This window comes from Homarus americanus, unplaced genomic scaffold, assembly GCF_018991925.1.
Source record: "Homarus americanus isolate GMGI-L3 unplaced genomic scaffold, GMGI_Hamer_2.0 scaffold2539, whole genome shotgun sequence".
Classification (NCBI taxonomy): domain Eukaryota; kingdom Metazoa; phylum Arthropoda; class Malacostraca; order Decapoda; family Nephropidae; genus Homarus; species Homarus americanus.
In genome coordinates this window covers 4,146,872-4,173,955 of record NW_024725489.1, presented here as the reverse complement: position 1 = coordinate 4,173,955, position 27,084 = coordinate 4,146,872, and the positions used below count along the sequence as shown (strand labels likewise).

At 42.9% G+C, this 27,084-nt stretch overlaps 1 protein-coding gene across 9 annotated transcripts in view; it reads right to left on the bottom strand.

The window, feature by feature from the left end:
- Positions 1-27,084, bottom strand: part of LOC121865021 (extended synaptotagmin-1-like) — a 98,492-nt gene that overhangs the window by 67,597 nt on the left and 3,811 nt on the right. The window contains exon 1 of one of the 9 annotated variants that reach the window (XM_042364319.1): positions 22,856-23,261. The exons of 6 other annotated variants lie outside the window; for them this stretch is intronic. In XM_042364319.1, the coding sequence (XP_042220253.1) occupies positions 22,856-23,161 (306 nt within the window). In that variant the 5' untranslated portion in view covers positions 23,162-23,261. Of the gene's footprint in view, positions 1-4,209; positions 4,314-22,855; positions 23,262-27,084 lie in introns of those variants that run through there. 2 more of the 9 variants (XM_042364320.1, XM_042364322.1) reach the window with 2 other exon arrangements.

The following is a 27,084-nucleotide window of genomic DNA, read 5'->3' as shown; positions in this document are numbered from 1 at the left end:
GGACCCCCCACACACTCATTACCCTGTCACTGTTACTTGCTGACAAAACCCATGATCCTTCAGGCTTTTACGCCCTTAATGCAGGAGTCATGAAGGCAAGAATGAACTACGCGCGCGCGCGCGCACACACACACACCCTTCTGGCTGCCAAGCTCTTTCAATAAACCGTTAATTATTAATTATTATTATTTATTATTACACACACACACACACACACACACTTTGTTCAGAATCTTAGTTCATAATCAAAGCCAGAGAGAGAGAGGATATTCAGAATCACAAGATGTAAAATGAAAATGAAAATTTGTTCAGGGACATCAGTACAGAGGACAAAGCTCAGTTCTAGTAATAATTACTGCGTGGTGAAGCATCTTAGTGGCAGCGGCGAGTAACAGAACAGCACCAAAATAAACAGCACCTCTCGGGGCCCTCCATTCCGCAGTGAAATTCTTACTGCACAAATGTTCGGCCGCTTTCTGCCAACAGAGGCGTGCAATTACGCAACGAACATGGCTCACATCTCTCCCACCACCTAACACGTGGCGTGGACCTCAGCAACAACTCTTTCCAAAAAGTCGCAGACACACCCACGTCATCTACCTTTGTCCTCGACCCTAAAATAGAAGACGGCCCTAAGGTAAAAACAACAACTATATATATCCCCAATAAGTGTCAATTTACGGTCCAGAAAGAAACCACTAAGAGAAGTGACAGGAGTTGTACAGTATAAGCACCTCACTGGCCGCCACCACTACTCTCTCAAATGTACAATGAAAGACAAAAGTCGTGTCGTGATATTAGTTGAAAACATATGCCGAAGGGCTAAGCCTTTGGTGCTCTCTGCCTTGTGGTAGGGCTGCAGTTTCCTCCATTCTTATGTTCTTAAGTTAAGACGGCTCCAAGTGTCGGCTATTAGGTGGCAAATAACACTGACAGGTTCACAACTGAAGAGCCTGAACCTGACGAGTACTTGGCAACTGACCTCCCAGTTATCTGATAAAGATGAAACTTCAACAAAATATAACAATGCTGTGAGTACAACATTCCAGCCACAACCGGTCAAGTATAAAAACAAATGGAGATATTGCTACACAGACCGACCAGCAGGTACTATCATAGTCGTACATATCTACCATGTTAATTAATGTACACAACCACGGTGAATCATGTCTATATACTGTATAATTATCAGTAAAAAAAATTATAACATTCACTTTTACGAAGAACAATAATCTACACAGGAAGATGATAAAACATCAAATCCTGTTTAGACTACAATAAAAAAAATAACGATAATTGCAGGCGGCAACATAATTATCAAGTATTATCATAACCTGGAAAATTGCATTAAAAAAAATCAACTACGTTGGAGTCAAACGTTTAACGAGATAAATCGTGGACGGGGGGCAGCCTGGTTACTGTGGGACTCGTTCTGAGCCTTGAGAAAAAGTCGACATCTCAGTCATGGGTCACATCAGTTTGACTACCATGTGTGTCATCCTTCAGCAAGACAATACCTCTTAAGTGATCTAATAATTGGTTGAGGAAGAGAGCACGTGTACACCTCCCTCTTTATGCAGACACAACAACGTGGTCAAAGTGAAGCAATGAACTTGTTTGAGTGGCAGGTCAGAAGTGCCCGCCCCCTGACCAGCCCAACACAGGTCATTAATCAAATAGGCCCCAGTCCTAACTGACCCCAAACTACCCTAACCATTATAATTAGAAGTTACTAAAATATGACCCAAGACGGGGTCCTCCCCCCCTCCTTCAATCCTAATGGTTAGGTTAGGACTTCTTGGAGCCAGGGGACCATTTGACCCGACACGAAAACCCCTACAATACTGCCCCTTAGTAACACCAGACCCACTTAGTCTTCACGTTCGAGTTTCACCAGCAGGTCGACGACACACCACCACTACTACCAGCAGGTCGACGACACACCACTACTACTACCAGCAGGTCGACGACACACCACCACTACTATCAGCAGGTCGACGACACCAAACCAGCAGCAGGGATCGATGACGTGGGATGGAGGCAGGCAGACGGGCACAGTGGCCACCACTCACAATAAGGAGGCTGAAGATAATGCCTCACTCTACCGTCTTCCTCACTAATACAACATTGTCTTGGCGGTCCATCAACAATTGGAGTTTTCAGCTCTAATGTGTACTGTACAGTATTCAAGACGAGTTCTGCAGTTCCAACCTCGAGAACCACAAATTTTCATGAGGTAGTTTTTACTTACAGATAATGACTAAATTCTGTTACTCATACAAGGCAGCTACTGACAAGGGTGTTCGTCGAGAGTAGCTTCCATGAAGGTGTCACTTGAGGGGATGTGCCCCCCCTCCCCAGTGGCGCGGTTCTTATATGGTGCACTGGATCCCTCTGATGGCCTGGCGTGGCGTGGCGTGTGCTGATAGGCTGGCAATATGACGTACTGGCTGTTAGTGACGCCCTGCTGACTACACACTCCAACATAAATTTATCACTTCGACAGAAGGTAGAACTTATATCGACTCGTACCTTCAGCTACCAGACGCATCTTCAGTAGCTGACACATTAATAAATTACTCTGGAAACAGATTGCTCTTAAATACAAGTCAACAACCCTACACACGCAAATTATCAAAAAAGTTCGTCGTCTCACGACCCACAACTCGTACTTTTATATCCTGTTTACAGGTTCGAGAATCGGGGAGCGTAAAAACATCCTCGGGAACAAAAATATGGTCGTGTGGTAAACTTAATGGTCGAGTGCCAGACAGCGAGGCAGGCACCATCTGGCTCACGGCATCACTATTCTGGCTGTGGCGGTACACCCGCCTTCAAGATGACAAACCTGTAGGTCTAGTCTACCTCACCGCTCGTAAATTTTATCCTAACACTGATACATTTGGTGGTGTCACACACCCAAAGGAATTTTTGCCGCCAGGATCGTGCATAAAACTCAGCCTAAATCAATTCTCTCAACTCACTGTAATTATCAACGTTAACAATATAATCAACAAGATCTAGTTGTCCTTTTTCACACACCGCCACAACCTTTCTATTCTTGGTCAGCACCATTATTGTCTTCTGCTAATATTGGGCAATTCGCTATCTGTACCTCTTGTCATGTGATGACGAAAGTGGTGTTTATGTGACAAAGAGAGCATAGCACACCCGCCTTGTACAATCGTACAAAACTGCATTTACTGCACTGTGACAACCTTGACATTTGATACAAAAATAAGTAGAATTCTTCCCTTGGCCGAGAAGGCTGGTGAAAGACGGTGCATGGTAAGGTAAGTGACGTTGTGCTGAATCTAAAAATATATCTTCAGCAACAATATTAACCTCCGACCCCATAACCCTCTCCCGGGGCAAGGAACCCTTACAATGTGTCCACCGGTGCATAAAAACCCTAAAATGTTATTTCCGGGAACAATAATAATAATAATAATAATAATAATAATAATAATAATAATAATAATAATATCTCTCTCTCTCTCTCTCTCTCTCTCTCTCTCTCTCTCTCGACCTTAAAATCACTGGTGGTGATCTCCCGTGGGAGAAGATAACTTTACAACATACAGTTCGGACACCAACTGCTGATGAACAGACAGACGGACACCCCCATATCTTGTTGTCTAATCTTCAATGGTCTACATAAAACCCGCCTTGATAACACCTCCCACCCTTTTCCCCGTCCCGAGGGAACTATCTGTCACGTCTTGTGAAGAGGTAAAAATATTCAGTGTAGACACTAGCGGTACTTTTTGAATAATGGCGACTAACACCATCTGAGCCCCAAATAGAAGGGAACGAGGACTGGTGTACAAGGATCGTGTTGTGAAGGTGTGAGAAAACTTCTTGTACGAGAAATTGTGTTGCCATGACGAACGGAAGGGGCAGAAAAGAATACCACCCTCGAGGCATAACAAATACAGGGTGGCTCAAAAATGTACACACACTGGAGACCTTACAGATGTGAGGTCTACAAGGGAGGACTAGGTTGGTGTTGTAGTATAAGTATTACGCTTTCTCTACGACAGTGTCTATGCATCTTCTGACACCCTGTAAATACCAATGACTAGTAGTTGGCCAATGTTATCAGAGGCAAGTGGAAAGGAGGAGTAACATGGAAACGACTGCAGGTAAGGGGGGGGGGTAGACTGAAGTAATGAGCTTATTAATGTTAACCACAACAAATGGTCTTACTGGTGAGGCTGTCTCCGATGTGCGTCGCGTACCACGTACTCCTAACTCCCCACAACACCACTGACACAACAACTGGCACCACCACCACTGACACATGATGCCCAAGTGGCTTCTCCAATTACTCTGTTGTGTTCTGCGGAAACATCATAAAACATCAGGTTGACTGTGATAAGAACACATTATCTCATTAGCATGACAAGTAAAGCCACATTTCAGGATGCACGTGTCCTATAATCGGTTTGCCGTCCCTTTATGTAGCCTTCAGTGAACCAAGAAATAATAGGATAAAGGTTTTTGTCGACTGATGATGCTTAAGGATTCATAAACTCTCATCAGCGGAATGAAATTTTTTCCTCCTGGGAAAACCAGTCAACGGCCTATATCCAAGATGGCTGTTCTGACGTCCGGCCAATATAGGGAATCGGCCATAACCTTTTGACTGGAACATGTTGGAACCATAACGTGACCAAAATCCCTCAATGATCTCGGGATGTGAACGACAAATCAACCAGTGTACACAGCTGTATATTGTGGGACACCGATCAAGTGGGCCTTCTACCTGAATCGCTTTACATCCGTCGTTGTCCGGACCGCCGCCACACCTACAGATAGACACGGACCGCCGCCACACCTACGGATAGACACGGACCACAGCCACACCTACGGATAGACACGGACCGCCGCCACACCTACGGATAGACACGGACACGCCGCCACACCTACGGATAGACACGGACCACAGCCACACCTACGGACAGAGACACGGACCACAGCCACACCTACGGATAGACACGGACCACAGCCACACCTACGGATAGACACGGACCACAGCCACACCTACTCTACAGCACCTACGGATAGACACGGACCACAGCCACACCTACGGATAGACACGGACCACAGCCACACCTACGGATAGACACGGACCACAGCCACCTACGGATGAACACAGACCGCCGCCACACCTACGGATAGACACAGAGCCGCCACACCTACGGATAGACAAGGACCACAGCCACACCTACGGATAGACAAGGACCACAGCCACACCTACGGATAGACAGGACCACAGCCACACCTACGGATAGACACGGACCACAGCCACACCTACGGATAGACACGGACCACAGCCACACCTACGGATAGACACGGACAGCCACACCTACGGATAGACACGGACCACAGCCACACCTACGGATAGACACGGACCACAGCCACACCTACGGATGACACGGACCACAGACGGATGGACACGGACCACAGCCACACCTACGGATAGACACGGACCACACACCTACGGATCACACCTACGGATAGACACGGACCACAGCCACACCTACTACGGATAGACACGGACCACAGCCACACCTATGGATAGACACGGACCGCAGCCACACCTACGGATAGACACGGACCACAGCCACACCTACGGGTAGACACAGACCACAGCCACACCTACGGATAGACACGGACCGCCGCCACACCTACGGATAGACACGGACCGCCGCCACACCTACTGATAGACACGAACCACAGCCACACCTACGGATAGACACGGACCGCAGCCACACCTACGGATAGACACGGACCGCCGCCAAACCTACGGATACACAAGGACCGCAGCCACACTTACGGATAGACACGGACCGCCGCCAAACCTACGAATACACAAGGACCGCAGCCACACCTACGGATAGACACGGACCGCCGCCACACCTACAGATACACAAGGACCGCAGCCACACCAGCTCAATACGTCTCCCTCTAAGATATAAGCAATCAAGGCCGCTCCTTCCCCCTTCCGAAGCCTCGTACGCCCATCTTTAATGGAAGTAACCTAGTACCTGTGACTCACCTGGCAGCATTACGGGCGCTTATGAGTCACGGCGCCATTGGAAACACCTGTGGGACGCATGGTAAAAACACCTGTGGGACGCCTGGTATAAACACTTGCGACACACCTGGAGTAATTTTTAAGCATCTGTTGGTCATTTTGCATTAATTTGAGGAAATGTGACTGACACTACCACTATATGCACTTACGAAACACAGCGTCAACGAACACTTCTGAGTGGACATCTGGGATCAATATGAACACTTGTGACTGTCCATCACTTAGGAGGCAGTCCATAAACCGAACAGGTGGCGACAAAAAAAATATATATATATACCGTATAGTTTAACACATTTGGCTGAACTATCTCCTGTGTATAAACTTGTGTGATGGTGTATATTAACGTCAGCTAATAATTCTGCTGGAGATTAACCTGCAAACAACGCTTAAATGTTTAATCAGGAAACCTTCCATCAAGTTACTGATGAGAAACAAATTCTACCATTGACTGACTGACTGACTGAACTGACTGGAATATTATTTATGCCCTCTTATAATCTATGAAAAAGAACAGTAAAAAAAAAAAGTAAATTTACGGATGGATTCGATGAATTTCAAAATGAACACCGGGGTTCCTGTTGTCATGGTAACGTTTATCAGAATCTACCGTCCGTTGTATCATTATGTAACACACAACTGCCTAGCTACTTTTTTATGGAGAATACAGATACATCAACTAAAAGAACAAACAAACATCACTTGAAACCATATAATACACCTAAAAGTTGTCATTAGCTGTAGATATTAAATTTTTTTTTGGATATAACTAACGGAAGGAGAAACCCTGAAAGCACCCCTAATGTGATTTACTGGGGAGTGTTTAGTCATGACCACAACAAACTCGCTACCATGACCTGACATACACAAAGACAGCCAGGACTTGTACCACGTAAAATGCTACTAAATGAATCTAACCTCAGCTGTCAAGGGGTGTTACACTTATTGATACCCGAACAGTTGGGAGTGTGTTGGGTGTTAGTATTGTAATAATAAAATCTAGTACATACATACATACATACATACATACATACATACATACGTACATCTCCCTTCCCGCCTCTCACCCACGCCCATCTTCCACCCCTTTGCTTACCACCACCACACACATCTACACATGGTCTTACTGTACATTCTTGAACGAAAGTTTCCCCTTCACCCAGACATTAGCCTCAATGGTGACGTAACGAGTACAAATATATAATGTCAGCGTGTAACCAGAAGGAACAAGTTGTGAATGTGGGCTTGTGGTGGTGAAGGAAGCCAACACCCAGTCAGCTGTGGTCTCAAAATATCTTTACTTTTAATTAGTGGTGTCAAAAGTAAAATTATTTTGAATGGGTCATGGACTTATTAACCTTACACAACTGATTAAAAGGAGCACATTGGGAAGGTATACACCAACTTAACTTATTAAGATAATTATCAACTGCCATAAAAGCTTCACTAAAAGGTTTTCATCAACAGAGAAAAAGATAATTAATCAACTTTCACAAACTTGTCACATTAGTAACCACGAGAAAGAAATCTTGCTAAGCGATAAACACAACTTGGGAGCAACACGGAATAAACCCGAGACACCATACCTACCCACCTCCACATGATGAATTACAGCCACCATTACGTACTGTACCTGGTCTCGTTATTCTAAGCTTATGCCAAGGTTGGTGAACGTGTACCGTGTAATCAGCAGTAACTGAACAATGATGACACAGTAGCCAAGTCACCACTATGCCTACATATATCAAGGAAGTTTTACTCATAATATTCTTCACAAACTTCGCTTAAGTGTTTGCTGTTAACGGTTAACTTAACGTATAGGATCTAGTTTAGTTCACACGAGGATCAAATGTTCTGTGTAGGCAACTGGCAGAATTAAGCTGAAAATCATTATTAAGACATTACTCCTATTGTTTCTTTCGGCTTCAATACAACACTAAGAAGTTGTGGCTGTCGCTACACCAAGGCACCTACTGTACCTGTCCATAAATGTGTACAAAGTAAAGTTAACTAGTGTGCGCGCACGCACGCCCGAAGATTAAAAGATTATTTATATATTACACATACGTACAATTTTGTTCACGGGAAGCTTGCAACTGTGGCCTTGGGTCAGTTTGTAGCAAAGAAGCTGAGCTGATTGGTTGGCAGACGGACACCTGAAGAGCTACCATAGTTCTTCAGTATTTAATCTATCGTATTTATATTATACAACTTTCAAATACCTGGGATGGGTATAAAATTCCCATCTTGTAACCTCAAATGATGTGGTTAAAAGAGGATCGTCGCTAAAAAGGCAAATTCACGTCTCTTCACAGGTGGTTTGGTTCTTTACCAGAGGTAGGTATCATAAGAGCGGCCTCTACACCCCATAGTTCATTCCCAACTTTTTCTGCCACCTTTGATTAGTCGCCCGATAAGAAAGTTTGGGGCAGCCATTCTCATTAATTTCGTATCTTGCCCTTGATAAACCAGGGACTGACACAAACAATTCTCAAACGTTCCTGTTGGATCATCGTCACCAGAAGGTCCAGCAGCATTGTCCCGGGTGCTTGCGGGCTGAGAGCTATCAAGTACTGTCAGAGCAAAACAAAGCTTTGAACATTAAACACAAGCACGGAAAGTTTAAGAATGAACAAACACAAAATAAGCTAATGAGGCAAATAATCAGTACATAACTCTTAAAGGTTAAACTGTGTGACAGGTGAAATAAAAGGAAGAATAAGGTAATGTCACTAATATGAGCCACCGCCTGTCGAGGGTTGGGAGGATGGCGCCTTCATCGTGGTTATTCCATTATATTATTAAGTGTACGGATAAGTAAACTCGAGCACATAAACCAAGAATCCGAAGCAAATACAAGACTCCAAACCAACCATTAAACACGTACGTCATAAACCTCACCATCTGTCACGAAGAACAATCACTACCTTGTAAAATCGAGTTTTCATACGTGTGCTAGGCTAAAACCACCACTGATATGAACTGCGTTACATCTAGGTTCATTGACATAGTAAGGACACTTGTGTATGCCAGATTTTTTTTTTATCGCGGACTTTAATTCACATGCTCCACCCCCAAACTAGTTTCTCTAGTCTAAATAAAGGCTAACGTGTGAAGTAAACAGAAATGCAGGTCCACCACCTCAAATCCCTAGACTTCCGGAAAATTGGGGCTGGCTGGACAATACACACTTAATATGGTCAAAACTCCATCACCTACAGCACAGCCACCCTAAAGAAAATCTGAAGGTGTTACCATACCACCACACTTAATGCTTTTTTAGTTTAGCAAATTTATTGGCAGAGCTTGTAGTAGTTTGCCTATTCCGAATAATTCAGTCAGGTCTTGACACTGAGGGTGGTATCACTTCTCACTGTCACGCAGGACAGAGGTTCACACACAAAGAATTAGTGCTGGGATTTTGTCAAGTTCAACGTCTGGCGAGGCTTTCTCTGGTGGAGTTTCGAGGGTGGAGAGCAAAGAGAGGCCCGCCAGCCCGGCGACAGAGGCCAGCCATCCGCGTGGTAACACTCCTCTCACCCACCCACACACACCACCTCCGCTCCCTCAATATAATGTTCTCTTTCAACATTATTACTGCAGTTTAAATTAATACTGGAGAAAAACAAACAAGCACTCGTTACTTTTACCATTCTGCGCCAGGTTATCGACGTAGAAATCCATTTTCACAGTCGGTGAAAGACTGACATTCTCAGCAGTGACAGCTGGCACAACTGAAGTTCAAGCAACTCTGGTCACACAGTGTAGCTAGGAGGTCATGGCAGACTTCCTATCAGATCATCTGAGAAATCTCTTTCGCAGTGCAAAAATTAATTTATCAGTGGAGTGCTGGTGAGCAACAATGTATTTGTAAAATTAATAGAAACATCCCTCCAGAGTAATGACAACTTTTACCTTTTACCGCCTTGTTACGAGACTTATGTGGAAGGCTGACACAAACATCATTCTACAAAGCACGGTGGACAACTTGCCCGTTGTGTCACAGTAAAGTATGAACATGCGTCTGACATTGTAATTTGTGATACGCAAACATTACAAGTGTGGTTAAAATCTAACTACGAATCTACCGTTTATAAAATGGTGGTGCTTGGCTCAAAACGTTATGTTAAGCTAGATCTTAGCTCAGCTTTTCTTAGTTTGTATCTGTTTAAAAATGGAGTCAAAGCAGATTAAACTGGTTTAAATAAGTTTGGTTAAGTTGCACCAGCAGGGTCTGCGCTTAAATGTTTAGGTAAAGGACCTAAGAGGAACTGTAGCGGTTAAGACCAAAAAATGTGAATAAACTACCGGTAAGAACTAGATAACTGGTCAAACTACAGCAACTCGAGATAAAGTGATGCATACAGATATATACGGCACAGTATACAGTAGTGACCAAGGTTTGGTTACTAATATTTGTACAACATGACCCGACTACAACGTCAGTTAAATTGGTTACTGTTGTTGACCTAGGGTGGGGCTCAGAACCAAGACCTGTGTTAAGTAGGTTAGATATGGGTACAAGAACCCTGGATAACAGCAACAAGGTGATGGATGGTAAAAGCTCACTGCCGCACACGTGACGTTGATGACCTTGCTCAAACGCCCACAAAATCTGACTGATATACAACCAATATACTGAAGTATTCACCATATCACTGTCGACATTTCTGGCCGGTATGCTCAAAAGTCTGACCAAAGCACGTGCCATGCAACCCAGTCTGGCTCCTGGCTGCACTGGATGTACAGTACAACTCAAACTAAGTAAATAAACGACAAACATACGAGTACAGACGCATCGAGGAAAAATTCGGTGAAAGGGTGAAGTGAAATGTAAATAAATAAAAATTTAAGTTTACATATGTAAATAATATTGATGCTATAAAATGTGTTCATGCAACATGGAGATTTCAGGTTTGCCCCCATACCAGGAAGTACCAGAACGGAGCGGGGTCGAGGGTGTAAATCTGAAATCTGGTCGAGTCACCTATCTCATTTTCCCTCCAACACGATAAATTTAATGGATAATTTAATCTAGATTATGGTCCGTTTTGATGGATATTGATAAGGTGGAACACGAGACAACCCGTGTTGGAGCACCAGACGACCCGTGGCAACACTCATCCCGTCAGGAATTTCCTCCCTGCTTGGCACGCTGCTCCACGCACCTCAACTCATGTCATTACTGCCTTCCCTCCTCCACACACGTATACCTCCATCTTCAACCAATAACCTGGCTCGAGATTCTCAAACAACCACACGTTAATGTTTCCCCTTCTTGGAAATGTATCATTCCTTATCGACTCATTACAGCTTCAACACAAACATTACAGAGTCAAACATTATTATACTAATCTTGTGAGGTCATTTGCCAGCTCATTTTAGCACAATGTCAATGAGCAGAAAAACATCGACATACAGGCTAACAATCTTCCTTTAAAACACATCTAAACAAGCTAAGAAATGGCACAAAAATAATCTTAATTTGAATATATATAAACCTGCCATAGTTACAAGAAACTTAAAGAATATGGACATTATTCCGGCGATTGATGTTGGTGTGTTGACCTGTAAACCACGTAGAGCGGGGGTGAAGGCATGACCGGCCATCGCTGTTTGATAACAAATCGTCTTGAAGTAACATTTCTGGAGTGAGCAAGACATCCTACACAGTCGGCCACTTAACATACCGGCCACACGAGCAAGCAATTATTATAGCCACAACTATCATTAGTACAAACTACCAATTACTGAGGCTGTTGTTCAAACACTAAGAAACGATATATTGGCACTAATACATCATGTTTCTAAATATAGAGTAAAGATGTAAAGGAGTCAGGGTTGCTCTGGCCAATTGCTAAGTTTGGGCAAAAGTCCAACTCCCCCTATAGCACATGACACTGTCCTCGCACACGCCATAGGAACAGACGTGCGTGACACGACTAATTTCCCTAGTCCTGTGTCCACTTCACGGAGATACTACTCATATAACCAACAGCCCTCAAGATCAATTAAATTCCAGAAGTATTTACGAGGCCAGGAATTAGGGAGCAGAGCACTGAACACCATTGTTGGATATAAAAAGTGTGGTATATCTTACGAGTGCAGATATGATTTAAACAAAGTCGGTCTCAGCAGAGCCTTACGAGATCAAGGTCACCCCACAATCATCCTCTAAACTGGTTAATTCTTTGTCACTTGAACGTTATAATGGTACTGTACATAGTCACTATTTCAAGGTCAAAGTTAGGGAATATCTAATACGGAATTTAACTCAAAACCATTAGTTTTATTGAGTTGCCACAGCGAGACCATGGCAGAGCGACCAAGTATCCAAGGAAAACGTCTATAAAATGAGGGTAAACTATTACGGTTTATTGATCTACATTTCTTGAGCTTCAGAGGTCCTCCTGAACATTATTGAAAAGGTACAGTATAAAACGGTTTACTTTGACTAAATGACTGTACTAAGCGTTAATAAAGAAGACATTGATAGGTGCTTAAAGTAACTTACATTATAAGTAATGAATAGGCATTAAACGGGAATATTTAAGGATTTACATTTTATTCATCGGTGAGAAAAATTCCAATACCTTCAGATCATAAATGGCAACACCACGATTTCAGAAAACCTGTCAGGGCAAACTTTTTGGAGTGAGGTAATTCATGGAACAATCTGCCAGAGAACGTTGTTGCGGCACCGTGTGTGAGAGCTCATTCAATACCTAACTTCATTAACACTGGCGTAGGTACAGATACATTCTACATAGAACCAGTACATGCCAACAGTGTATAACAGACGTGACCGACCGCCCAAGTGGCTAACAAGACGATCAGTGATCGTCTATTCAGGCGATAACTATAAAGAAATATTTGTATGCACATTCAGTCAAGTGACGACATAAACGCAGAAATTATAAATGTCTTAAATTCACATTTTATTCGATACATATTTCAGTCTAACAATTAATATACAGCTATTCATTTTGAAGTACGATTTTAAATCCATAAATTATTCCCGAATGTCCCTGGGGCGATAATGTAATTTTCTTTCGTTTAAAAATACTAAACTTTCAACTGCACGATTTGCTCTTGCAATATAATTTACTTTTAGAATTTATCAATTAATTTGTTAATAAAATCCCGTTCCACTTCGAAAATATAAAAACGAAATTATTATTCGGATTCAAAGACGAAAACAAAACAGACGAAAGATGGTGACTGGCGCCACCATATAGGGTGGCCGGACAGTCCGTTAATTTGTCCTTTTTATTGTCTGTCTAAAAAGAATTATATAAATTACCTTATATATAGGTATACTTAAAACAGCGGGAACTGAAGGCCATAATAACTGTTAACGTAATTTTATTCTATGTAGTTGCCGTCGTCAACACGTCCGGACTCCGAAATGGTCAGTCTGCCCAAGGCCGCAGTGGAGAGTGGTTGACTTTTTTGTTCTTGCTTCAATTTGGTTAGCATATGCAGTTTCAGCAAGAGTAAAAATTAATATTCCTTACTTTCAGTTCTTTATTTATACTGTGTGAATGCATTTATGTAATATATACTACAGTGCATACCCCCAAAAAATGAAATTTCACAAAAATTACCACAAAATAGCATTCATCACACTATACTGTAGTGACATTTGACAAATCAACAAATCTAAGTATATTTTGTATATTCTATACAACTTTTTATATATTTTTAACTCATTAAACATGCTTAATTTAGGTTAAAATATAGGTGTCGCAAAAAAAATAGAAAATTTCCTTTTTTGGAAATGGCCACCCTCCTTACGCCAGAGCGAGTAACTAAAACAGGCTTAATTGGCATCACGCTATTCTTTGGGAGTTACCGTATATTTCCTACTGGACTGGATATTCCTATGTCACAGTATTATAAGGCCACACTAGTTCCAAGTTCAATAATCATTACCCTAGACACTCAACTGGCTCCAAGAACTAACAATTTATTCATATATATATATATATAAATATATATATATAAATATATATATATATATATATACATATATATACATACATATATATATACATACATATATATATATACATACATATATATATATATACATACATACATATATACATACATATATATATACATACATATATATACATATATATACATATATATACATATATATAGATATATATATATACATATATATATATATATATATATATATATATATATATATATATATATATATATATATATATATATATATATACAATAAATCGCGTCTCGAGTGCTTAAAATAACTTTACCGTAACTTCCTCTTTGAGCCACAGCTTCACCTGACGTTTGTGGGACATGAATAGCTAAACCGGATGTACACACCCAAACATTAATCTCATCACGTCCCCTAAACTGGTCCCCTGCTGTCATACACTCGTACAAAAGGTATCTACTAGCAGAACGACATCTTTGACCGATTAGTTAACATGGAGAAAAGGGAGGAAAAAATACGAGATGCGACAAACAAAACAGGTTACTGTTTTGGAGAGAGGTGGTGGAAGGGAAGGGTGGAGAAAGGGAAGGGTGGAGAAAGGGAAAGATGGGAGGTGTAAGAACGACTGAACGAAAAGGGGAGGAGGTAAATGTAGTAATGGAGAGGAACCGAAGAATATAACAAGCAGTAACAATAAACAAGACCACACAAACGCCTTCAAGGCTATGTACGTGGTGGTGAACCAGGATAGACCCGGGGAATGGGGGGATTGACAGGAGGGGGTAGGAGATCAGGGGAACACCAGGGAGTACACAAGGAAGACCGCTACCCAGCAACAGCTAAGCCTGACTCTCCTTCACGCCTCATAAGTCGCATCCCCACTACAACTCCCTGCCCACGCTACTCGGTGTCGGACACTAACATGAATTTCTACTTCACAGCAATATTTTTCTACAACTAAACTGAAGAATTAAAAAAAAGGATTGTCAAAGTTAAATTTATTGGTTCACTACCTCAAGATTTACTGCCATTACAGTACAGCAAACTGTCAGAGTTAAAGTTGTGAACTCCTGATCTAACCTGCCAGAAAACAGTGACACCTAATGTGAGCTTCTGTAAGTCCACTGCTGCCCAGCACTGGGACACGTTTATAACTATAATCACGAACTATATCCACAGGCAGGCCAGGCCAACCCGACCTACTAATATTGTGTGGCGAAGAGTATTTGCCACCTGTGATGCACTGTACGTATCTATAATTTCGTACCTCGCTTATAATCTCCAATAATGACTCTTCTACCTTAGGTGTTGACAATTGTTGTACTTTACTAACCTCGTCTCTCCAAATGTATATCACGAGGCGACTTAGGTGTCCGAGATAAGTGATTATCATTGTCCAATATCACAGTTTGTGAATATTGATCCATTACATTCGTCATTGTGGACATGATTCATCTTCTAGATAAGACAGTACAAGTGTAACAAAACTGGGAGACAGAACCCTATTTAACCAGATGGTCATAGAAAGATGTTACAAGTTTGTACCATTTGTACAGCCAAGGACCGAGTAGTTATTTTTGTGGTGGTAGAAAGGGTGAAATATTAGAAGAGGGTTAAGTAGGTGACTCAAGCTTTGGAGCAGGAGGGAGGGTGAGGGCACGAGTTCTCCACTATCGGAGACGATTTCCTGCACTCACTGCCACCTTTACCTCCTCTTCACCCCCATCTGAAGTGTCTCCCATTAAAAATGTATTTCAACTCTTTGACCAGACAGACACACATACAGAGACAGACGGTGAAGTTGTCTGTGATGGTGGGTAGGGCAGGTTGGCCCGGCTCCCCCAACACACACACACCAGCTGATAGGATGACGTCATTGCACTGGTGCCATACACTCTCCGTCGAGGTATTTTCACCTACCTTTTTCATTTTCCAATTCATTTCAAATTTTAGACAGTAGCCTCTCTTACTGACAGTTTATAACGAGGGATATTTGAAGCAGGAATGGCATTAATGACTGGCAGTGGATAGATACAGTACCGTACCTGACGAGTGACGACACGCTCAAAAGAGCCACTGTTGGTTGTCAGCCGTTTAGAATAAAATACCATAAATGAACTAGTACCAATGTTACTAGACCCAAATCCTGACGTTGAAAGATTAAAATGGAGACGGCTGGCTGGCCCGGTGACAGATGTTAGGAGGGAGGGAGGGAGGGAGGGGTGGATAGTATAGGAGAGGTGGGTAAGAGGGAAACGAGAGGGAGGGGGGTGGTGAAAGGTTAGGGAGAGGAAGGTGTAGGTGGGTAATGGCGGGAGGAAGGGAGGGGGAGGATCTACATGGTGAGGAAACCAGTGAGGTGACTGAGCGAGGTATGTCAGACCACTGCACTGCCACACACCTACCTGCCTACCTCGCCCCTACACCCACACCCACCTACCCCTACCTCGCCCCTACACCCACACCCACCTACCTCGCCCCACCCCACACCCACACACACACCTACCTCGCCACCCACACACACGTAGGTCAGATAAGGTAGGTTATATTTCGTGTTGGTTAGGTAAAGGATATACGATATTAAACCGATTTATGGGAATAAGGAAGTGTCAACTAAGGTCAGTTTCTATAATAAATAAATAAAGAAAGAAAATAAATAGATAAATAAATAAAATAAGTAAATAAATAAATTAAATACATAAACTTAAGGTAACTATCAGAACAACGTAGGAACTAAGGCTCTCCGTCTCCTCCCCTTCCTTGATCCTTTGAAATCATCACACGTAATCGAGTTCGAGAAGTGCAAGACTCCACACCCAGGTAGTGGTGTTGGGTCTGGCCGTCACGAAGCAAGCAAGCCGCACACACACACATCATACGTACAACTTCCATTTTGCACTGGACAAAATCCTGGAAGTTAGGTGGGGATGGAGGCAAAGGGCTGTACAGGGTGGAGACAGAACCAGGAAGGTGGTGAGGGATGGGAGGAAAACTGAAGCCACGTTTGCTCAACCTCGGCGCCAGGTCCTCTCGATGTTATTCACAAGTTGAAAATTTCTTCTTCGTAACTGGAGTGAGAAAGAAAATGGAGTTGTCGTCGCCATTTCGGTTCTATCTGAGTCGTAATCTAAGCGACTGAGTCGGGGAAATCCTAATTGGAATGGGGAAGAGTCGGGATATGGGAATTACTGAAGTCGAAATGAGGGAGAATTTTGGACTGGGGGAACTATCTCGTTGTCTGGTGTACAAACACAACATCCGGCTAAGATTTTCAAAAATTTGCAAGGCAACTTTCACCCGTGTTGACGTGAAAATGATCTGTAAACGGGTCTCGTAAGCAGCGGCACACTTGGTGACGCCCAGCCCCAGTTACGTTGACACGTCTTTCTGACTAGTCTAATGACTCGAGTTTAAGAATACGCTGCCAGTACCACGTGTCACCTTTTTAAAACTTATTTGCCTTACGTTTGCACAACACATGCTCTAATGACAGTTAAAAAGTCCAAGCGCAATAAAAAAACAAAATTAACTCGCTCAGTTTTTATAAATTTCTGCCCATCTAAGGGTCCATGTAAAATTGCAGCGCCTTATATTCAATACCCTCTAAACCAAAGTTAACTTTGGTAGAATGGAAGACCGCAGACTAGCAAATCAATACTGCTCTCCCCGGAGTATGTAGTGTTAAGTAAAACTGCGATTTTCTTTTTGTAATTCTTTGTTCAGTTCTCCTTTTTCGCAATTAACCTTGATCTTGGACTTGAAGTACACAAGGATATTAATATTTTGTTTCAGAAGTAATGGCGATGCCTACAACGTCTCATATCTATCCATTCAATATTTTAAGACAAGTTGCGTCGACAAGTTATGGACAGACAGACAAACAAACAAACAAACAAACAAACAAACACACACACACACACACAGGGCAGGGATGACCTACTCCTTGGGAATAGAAAGCCGTCTACCCATGGCTGTGAACACATGGATTCAGATTTTCAGATTTGCTCCACGAGGGGGCTAGTTATTGAGCACCCCCTTGTGTCTTGTGCAAAGTGAAGCGACCTCGACACCAACACACCCAACGACCTAACACCTGGTGGTGGCGCCCTACACCCTTACCTCTCCATTTACCTGTCCACTTTACTCACTGTATAAGTTACAATTTACTAAAGTTATTTGCTGCTCCTTGCCAAATGATATTCACAGCCCCATTTTAAAATTACCGTCTTGTTTTTTTGTTTTCCCAATTTTAATACAACTTCACGCCAACAAAAACTATTTAGGAAATGACATGAAAAAACCCTCAGAAGTTGAAGCAAACAAGCAGAAACCATGGAGTATCGTCGATGATGAACATAATCACCCCACACTCACAAAATTACTCCGACCTGCACACTCAACCCCTGACATTCACCTTATCCACACTCCTCTCCCAAACCAATCTAAAAATAAATCCCGGTAACCGCACAAACCTTCCCAGATCTAAATAACATCCAGGTAATACAGAACCTTCAAAGACCCCGGGCCAGTCATATAAATGAAGCCGTAAATAAGATCCCTTTCCTCGTTATATCGACAAATGAATCAATAAGCACGATACACAAATACGATTATTTTTTTTTTTAAGTGAACATGACCAAAAATACGCTGTGTTAAATACTGTACACAATGGAACAACATTAACCATGTCCTTCAATTACCGGTACCCGGTACAATAATTTTCACCCTCAAAATTTAGATACGAATTTAGGAAAAGAATACTTGCGACGTACCATGTTATACGGTGTATTTATATACAAGGCGTATGAATATGTATACATACTGTACTGTCTTAGATTTTCGTGGAGATCGTGAATGATTTATTACAACAGCAACTTCATCACTTGTGGGATACCTCACACTTCAAGTGAGGACAATGTTGTTGTAATAAAGAATTCAAGCGATCTCCACGAAAATCTAAGAGTGCAGTATTTATATTTTTCCCGAGACAGCCTATCCATTCCGTCACTAGTGACTGGTCTAATGGATCCTGCAGTCCTGATCTTAATCTAACCCAGGTATTAACATTAGTGGGCAATCTTTATGGGTCCCAAACGATGTTTATGTTGACGAGGATCTCTCTACAGACTTGCGACCACTAAGCCTGGTCCAGGCTGGCGATCACACCCCTCCTCCCCACCCGAAGCATTACACCCTATATGGCCTATGTGGCTATTAAATTATATCTAATCTCAAAGTTTCCTTTGCATGCCAAAAACAAATTACGTTGAGGTTGAATAAGTAAAAATTAGAACGAAAGCAGAACTGTGAAAGCTTGAAAGTTTCTCTTCCGGTGCAGCATATGAGAGCAACGTGCACTGCACGAGGCTGGGAAAGTGTGGTGAGGTGAGGTGAGGGGTGGAGAGGGTCAGAGGGCAGGGGAGGTGAACTTGAAGGATTAATGACCTGTACGGTGTCTGCCACTCATCACCAGGCTCGTTAAGTTTCTAGGGCCATAACTCCAGCCAAAACCCTTGATCTAACGTCTCAAAGAGGCGACCTCAGCTCCACTAATCTAGCGTTATCCTGAACTCTCTACCAGCTGAACAACACTTGGAGCACATCCTGCCCTGCACCAGGAGCACATCTTGCCCTACACCAGGAGCACATCCTGCCCTGCACCAGGAGCACATCCTGCCCTGCACCAGGAAGTCCGACCTCCCCACGTTCGCCCTCACCAGTCAAACCCTTTAGATTAATATCCTTGTATACCAGAACAAAAGTCCTTAACGTTGAAGGCGTCAGACCCCGCTAAGCCTACAAGGTGTAGTCATCGCAGCGCGGGGGCTAGTTTATTGGGCACCCCCTTACATATTGTGCAAGGCAAGGGGTGAAAGCTTAACAGCGCCCAACAGGGAAGCATGCAGAGTTCATGCTTGCCTTCTCTGGGTCTACCTGTGTGCACCGCCACTATTGTTGCTTATGTGCTCAATCTGTGCCGACAACGAAGAGAACTTCAGTCCCTTACCCATTCTCACTCAATGGAGCCAAAGTCATGAGACCTACGACTCGTGTTCACCATCGTCCTGACAACAATAAAGTACGACTCTCCTGTCCTCGCCGTTGCCTCCCGTAACGAAACATGAGTGACGATGTACAAAATAGGGCGACGAGGTTCACTTTGGTCGCTTCATGAATACTAGAATATCGAGGGAACTGATGCTGCCCCCCCCCCCACTCGTCTGCGATCGAATTACATCCCTCAATGCCATCCTTGGTGTCAAATTCTCCACGGTAAGCAGTGTAGACCCGTCGCCTCATTAACTACAGTATACACCTCGACGAACTCCATCGCCGGTTTGGCTCTATCGTTTAAATTCGACCCCATGGGCCCTACCAACCACCCACCCACCCACAACGCCTTCAGGCATTCTACACCAGCTCACGTCATCAATTCTCTCTTGAGTACACTCTTCTTCTCCTATGCACTTTCTTACAATGCATACACTCGTCCACACCCCGCCTTCGGCAGCCCCAAAACCAGCCAACTGCGCTACATACACGAACTCTTCTGCTTATTAGAAATTGCCGAAAACATCTCTCCGCTCCTGAACGTTTTGTCTACTGTAGTGAGTCATGACACACCGGAAGGCCCAGCTGGGGCACCGGTGTCGGGTAATGAGCGCCACTCCCGTTAAAGATGTAGAGGATTCACGAAATTGTAAGCTTTCCTCGGTGGTGGTGGTGTAGAATAAACACGGTGTGTTGTGGGGGAAGGAGGGGGGGTCGCTGTGGTCTGTAACCTATTCAATATTTCGGAGGGTAAATACAACCTTTACCAACGGGACGAAGCTGCATTAATAGACACCGAATGCGAAAAGGACCTGGATGTGTATGTTGACAATGAACTGATCTTCTCGGGCAGCTGTGAAAAAGTGAATCGAGCAACTAAACTTGTAGGTTTTATAAGGTTCAGATATCTAGACTGTCCATCCCGCGTTACGATCTTCAAAGAGTCGGGTGTTTCCCCGCCTGGAGTACTGTCACCCTGTCTGGTCCCCGAGATATGCAAGGGACTGTCAGTTGGTTGAAAATGTCCAAAGGAGGGCCACCAGACTGGTGCCTGCTCTACGGAACCTCAGCTACCCTGAGATTCCCGAGCGCCTGCAACTGCCTAGCTTATACTATAGACGGTTAAGGGGGACCTAATTAAGGTGTATAAACATCTCGAAGGGCACTACTCAGTCGAGTGTCCATACCTGGAGCTGGCGGCCGCTCGCCCCACAACGGGTCACAGCTCAAGGTTGAAGAAGCCACAAGTCCAGAAAACTGAGGGTAAACTTTTTCGGAGTGAGAGTTGTGAACTCTTGGAACAACCTGCCAGACTGTCGTGACGGCACCGAGTGAGAGCTCTTTCAAGACCAGACTTGACCAACACTGTGGCAGCTTCAGATATATTCAGGAGCCGGTGCATGGCCAGTACTTGCCAACAGTGCTTCGCAGAGACGCGACCAGCCGCCCGAGCTACTAACGAGCCAATCAGTGGTGAAGAGGATAAAAGTAAAATAAAAGATAATTTATATTTTATTACACAGGATGCAAATCCGGTATGAGAGAAGGGCAAAGAAAAAAGATTTTGTAAGCCCCCTACGAAGCAGATCGCACAAACCAACTTAATTAGTTCAATACATACAATAAAATTGCTTCTAGGAATAAAAGAACAGGCTAGCTCGATGGTACCCAGCTGCAGAGTAGTGTTTTCTTTATTCCTCCTTGATATCTTGGCGCGCTTGAACTTATTCCCCTCGTGTTGGTAGTGCGTGACATCACAAAAAATGTCCCGGGTTCACGTTTTCCATCCTGTTCAATATTCTCAATGTCTATGATAACTGCCATACCGTTTCTTGTCTGAAGTGTTATTATTCGTAAGGCCTTCAGTCTGTATGGTTTATAGAGATTACCCGATGTTTGGTCAGGTTTTGCTTGGTTAAAACCTTATCGATCTTTCCTTAACCACAACAAAATCAATGTACTCAAATTTGTATATTATATAACGTATACTAGGTTTGGTTAAGGTTCCATTATATTTTACACCGGCAGAACCTTTAGCGGTCATATTAGGGGTTCACAGCTGGAACGATATTTTTGGGAACCTATCGCATACAGCAACAGATGCTCTTAGCATCTTTGGATATTAACAACAGGTACAGAATCAAACTTCTTGTCTCCCTAAAGTTTCATGGTTAGTTTTAGTTTACATAATCCTACCCAAACGTCCCAAGTCAGCCAACAATTTTGTTATGTCAATTTCACTAAACTAACCCAAAAATAATATATAATATACCGGGAAGCCTCTGTACGCATGTGTCGTAGTTAATATAAACGCAGATGTGTTAATTGACTGTGCATTTCCGTTGTCGAGAGGATTGAGAGACTGCCGGTACCCTCCCCCCCTTCACGTGGAGCCACAGGGAAGGTCACGGTTCAATGTCAGGTTGCATGTAACCACTCCCGCCCCCCACCCACATTTTCCTCGTTATTACAAGTAATTCTATCGCGCATTTATTGTTGTCTCCTTTAAATCAAAGTTAAATTGAAAAATTATATAAAACGAAAATGAAATTTTCGTCTTTCATAGTTATTTCACTTTAACCACACGGTATGTCAACAATAAAATTTATGCTCAAAATGGAAGTAAATATTTAGAGGAAATATACTGAGAATCGCTGAAGAGTCAAAAGCATGTAGTAAATAAGAGGAACATAAACTAAAGAGTGAAACTGGTTGGCTGGGAGACTTACCCATGATGGCAGGTTAGAGAACCGCTGAATCTCTTGCAGAATATCCTTCTCGTCAGTGTTGGCGATCGATCGAATAATGTCAAATTTAACTTGCTTTTCCTTGGCCCTCTTATCCCTCAGGACAAGGAAGAACAGAGGAGCCATGAGCCACCCAAAACTAACATTGTAGTAACCAAACAGGTACACCAAGAACCACTCAAAGAACCTCCTGCCAAATAAACGCATGTATTTTTTGAACCACTCGCCATAAGCGTGGCCCACATCATCCGCGACGACTACAGTTTTGTCTCCTTCGTCGTCAGCCATTATCAATAGCAACAGAAGACACGAATGAATGATACAAGCACTGGACCAATGTGCGCAGGTCTACAGCGACGGCGCGGGTGTTCTCACTGGGCTGCCGCTGCTCTTACCTCCCTTGGCTCGGGGGCTCGGCCACCGCAGTTGCCATATTGCCTTTACATTCCTGCTATTTATATTAAATTTCCCTTGTATAAATGCAAAAATCAGTCTTGTTACAGTAAAAGAAATCATGAATGTCATATATATATAATATTATCTATGAATTTTTATTCATATGAGGATATATGTTATTTTAAACGTTCAACAGTAAACAACTTGTTAACCGGTCGTTGGTCTGTTGACGTTATTAGTTATTTAAAGCTGTGAATCAATTTGTTCAATATGAAATATATTATCTATCTAAAACTACAATATAAACTTATGACTGTGCAATGATAAAAGAATCAATAAAGACGCTACAATGCCACAGCAGATATTTACTAGACTTCCTGAACAGATGGCAATAAATTCTTCGAATCTTTAATAGATTTACAGTACAAGAGACCCTTCAAACATCTGTCAAACTTATACAGTATAATTTTATCTAAGTAAAATGTGTACTGGGAGAAGTTGGAGACATAGATCCTAATTAACTACACACAGATTTAGTTTCGCGCTTTTTCCTCTGCCATCATATACTGTATGTATTTTATTAGAACTTGGCCTCATAGTTGAAGCAAATTGTACAGTTGAAATGTTGTAAGTAGATAGACGTGTGTGAATAAGTTAAAATACTAAATGAACATATAATAGTGTGTAGTATAATTTATTTGCATGTTGCTGAATACCGAAGGCGTATAGCATTATTGAATAACAAAAATTAAAGTATTTATTTAGGTTGAAAGATACACACTTAATTTTTGGAACATGAAGTCTACCAAAAAGCATAAACCACATACCCTTATCATGCAGTTCTTGGAATCTTGATCAAATAACATTTATTATATTATATATCGCCATTTTTTCTGCATTCGATGTAGCTATAGATTTTAACTGATACCGTGATTATATATTCTTGGAAAATATATCCAATTGTAAAGACAATTTGGCCGTTATTCAATGTTTAAATACAGCAAATTCTTTAACAACTGGTAGTAAGGTGAAAAGTGGCGTAAAGGAATATTAGATAAAATAGAGGAATCTGGCAACAGTTAAGTAAGGAAACGTGTCTTCCGCCTTGTAGTTGCCACATACACTTTTTATGGTATATATACCAAACGTTTGTAGATGTAAGTTCTATATTGTAGAAGTCTATATCAGATTCTTAGCTGAGTGATGGTATACAGCGCTACAGGAAAACCTTTAGCATTAAGTCAGCTGCTTAATGATAACTTCTTAAATTAAACAAAATACAACTTAGCATGTGTTTGCCACGTCGTTCGTGACGGAGCTCCGCCAAACTCCATAAAAAAAAATTCCTAACTTACTTTTATCCTCTTCACCAAATATTATTAATGCACATTTGATCCGACAACACTTGGAGCATCTCCTCCCGAGCCCACTCCACCTCAAGAATCTCCCTCCCCCAGCGTTACCTACAGTCGAGATTCTTTGGGTGATTTTTGTATTTAATCACATGGTTGTCCCTTTACTGCTTGAATTGTCGAAAATATATACATATATATATATATATATATATATATATATATATATATATATATATTTCATGTGGATCCACAATGAAAACGTGGATAAGATAAATCTCGATAGAATCACAAGGGAAAAGGGAAACAACGGAGCACCTTAGCTTTCGTCTGTATTCAAAACATCTTCAGTTGCTTCTGAAGATGTCTTGAAATAAAGACGAAAGCTAAGGTGCTCGTTACTTTTATCCTCTTCACCAAAAGATCGGCTCGCTAGCCGCCCGGGCGATCGGTCACGTCTTTAATTACTTTTCCTTTTCATTTATCTTCTTCACCAAAAGATCGGCTCGCTAGCCACCCGGGCGATCGGTCACGTCTCTGCGAAGCACTGTTGGCAAATACTGGGCATGCACCGGCTCCTGAATGTACCTGAACCCGCTCCAGTGTTGGTCAAGTCTGGTCTTGAAACAGCTCACACTCGGTGCCGTCACAACACTCTCTAGTAGATTATTCCAAGAGTTTACAACCCTCACTCCAAAAAAGTTTGCCCTCACGGTTTTCTGGACTTGCGGCTTCTTCAATCTTGAGCTGTGACCCCTTGTGGGGCGAGCGTCCGCCAGCTCCAAGTAAGGGCACTCAACTGAGTAGTGCCCCCTGAGATGCTTATACACCTCAACTAGGTCCCCCCTTGCCCGTCTGTAGTATAAGCTAGGCAAGTTCAGGCGCTCCAATCTCTCAGGGTAGCTGAGGTGCCGAAGGGCAGGCACCAGTCTGGTGGCCCTCCTTTGAACATTTTCAACCAACTGACAGTCCCTAGCGTATCTCGGGGACCAGATGGGGTGACAGTACTCCAAATGGGGAAGCACTTCACTCCTGAAGATCGTTACAAGGGACGGACCGTCTAGATATCTGAACGACCTTCTTATAAGACCCAATAATTTATTTGCCTGATTTACCTTCTTCTCACAATGGCCCGAGAACTTCAGCTCATTGTCAACATACACACCTAGGTCCTTCTCACACACAGTCTCAACTAGCGCAGTTTCTTCATCCCGTTGGGACATATGATACGCCTCCTTACCGTTGGTACGACCCAGGTGCATCCTCTTACACTTCGTGACATTGAATCTCAGCAGTCATTTCTTCGACCATTCCTGGAGCCCACAGAGATCCTTCTGCAGCTCTTCACAGTCCGCATGGTTCTTAATTTCCCGAAATAACTTGGAGTCATCGGCAAACATTTGTATGGAGGAGTGTACAACGTCAGGCATGTCATTTATGAAACAAACAAACAACAGAGGGCCCAATACACTGCCCTGTGGTACCCCACTTGTGACAGGTACAGATGACGATTTCGTACCATTAATCACCACACACTGCTCCCGGTCATGTAGAAAGTCTTCTGTCCACGCTGGGACATTTCCCCGAATTCCGTACCCTTCCAGTTTTAAGCCTTTCGTGGGTACAATGTCGAAAGCCTTGGCAAAATCTAGGTAAACATTGTCGATATTACCACCCCGTTCCAGAATATGGGTCCAAATATCCAATACCTTGAGCAATTGTGTTAAGCAGGAGCGCCCCGGCATAAAACCGTGTTGGCAATCTTTTACAAGGTTGTTTCGTATTAGATGTTCCATTGCGGCATCTCTGATAATACTCTCAAGTACTTTACATATTATGCTGGTCAGGCTCACCGGTCTATTGTTGTTCGTGGAGTGACGATCGCCCTTCTTGAAGACAGGACTCACATAAGCTACTTTCCATTCACTGGGGACCATTTGTTCATCCAGGCATTTACAAAACAGGATCTTCAGGGGCTCGGCAAGCTCGTTGCACAACTCTCTTAGCACTCTAGGAGGCACCATGTCAGGGCCGGGACTCTTATGGACCTTTAGCCTGGACAGTTTATTTCTAATACCCTCTTCTGTGAACACAATGTGGGTCAGTGCTGTGTCGAACCGTCTGTCCTCAAACACAGGAAGGTTAGTTGCATCCTCTCTTGTGAACACTGAGGAAAAGCTGTTCAATGCCTCAGCTTTATCCTGGTCAGAATCTGCGTAACTACCATCCACCAGCCTCAGGTCTGATACTCCTACTCGTGTTTTAAATTTCGACTTTGCATAGCGGTAAAACGATCTTCAGGAGTGAAGTGCTTCCCCATCTGGAGTACTGTCACCCCATCTGGTCCCCGAGATATGCTAGGGACTGTCAGTTGGTTGAAAATGTTCAAAGGAGGGCCACCAGACTGGTGCCTGCACTTCGGCACCTCAGCTACCCTGAGAGATTGGAGCGCCTGAACTTGCC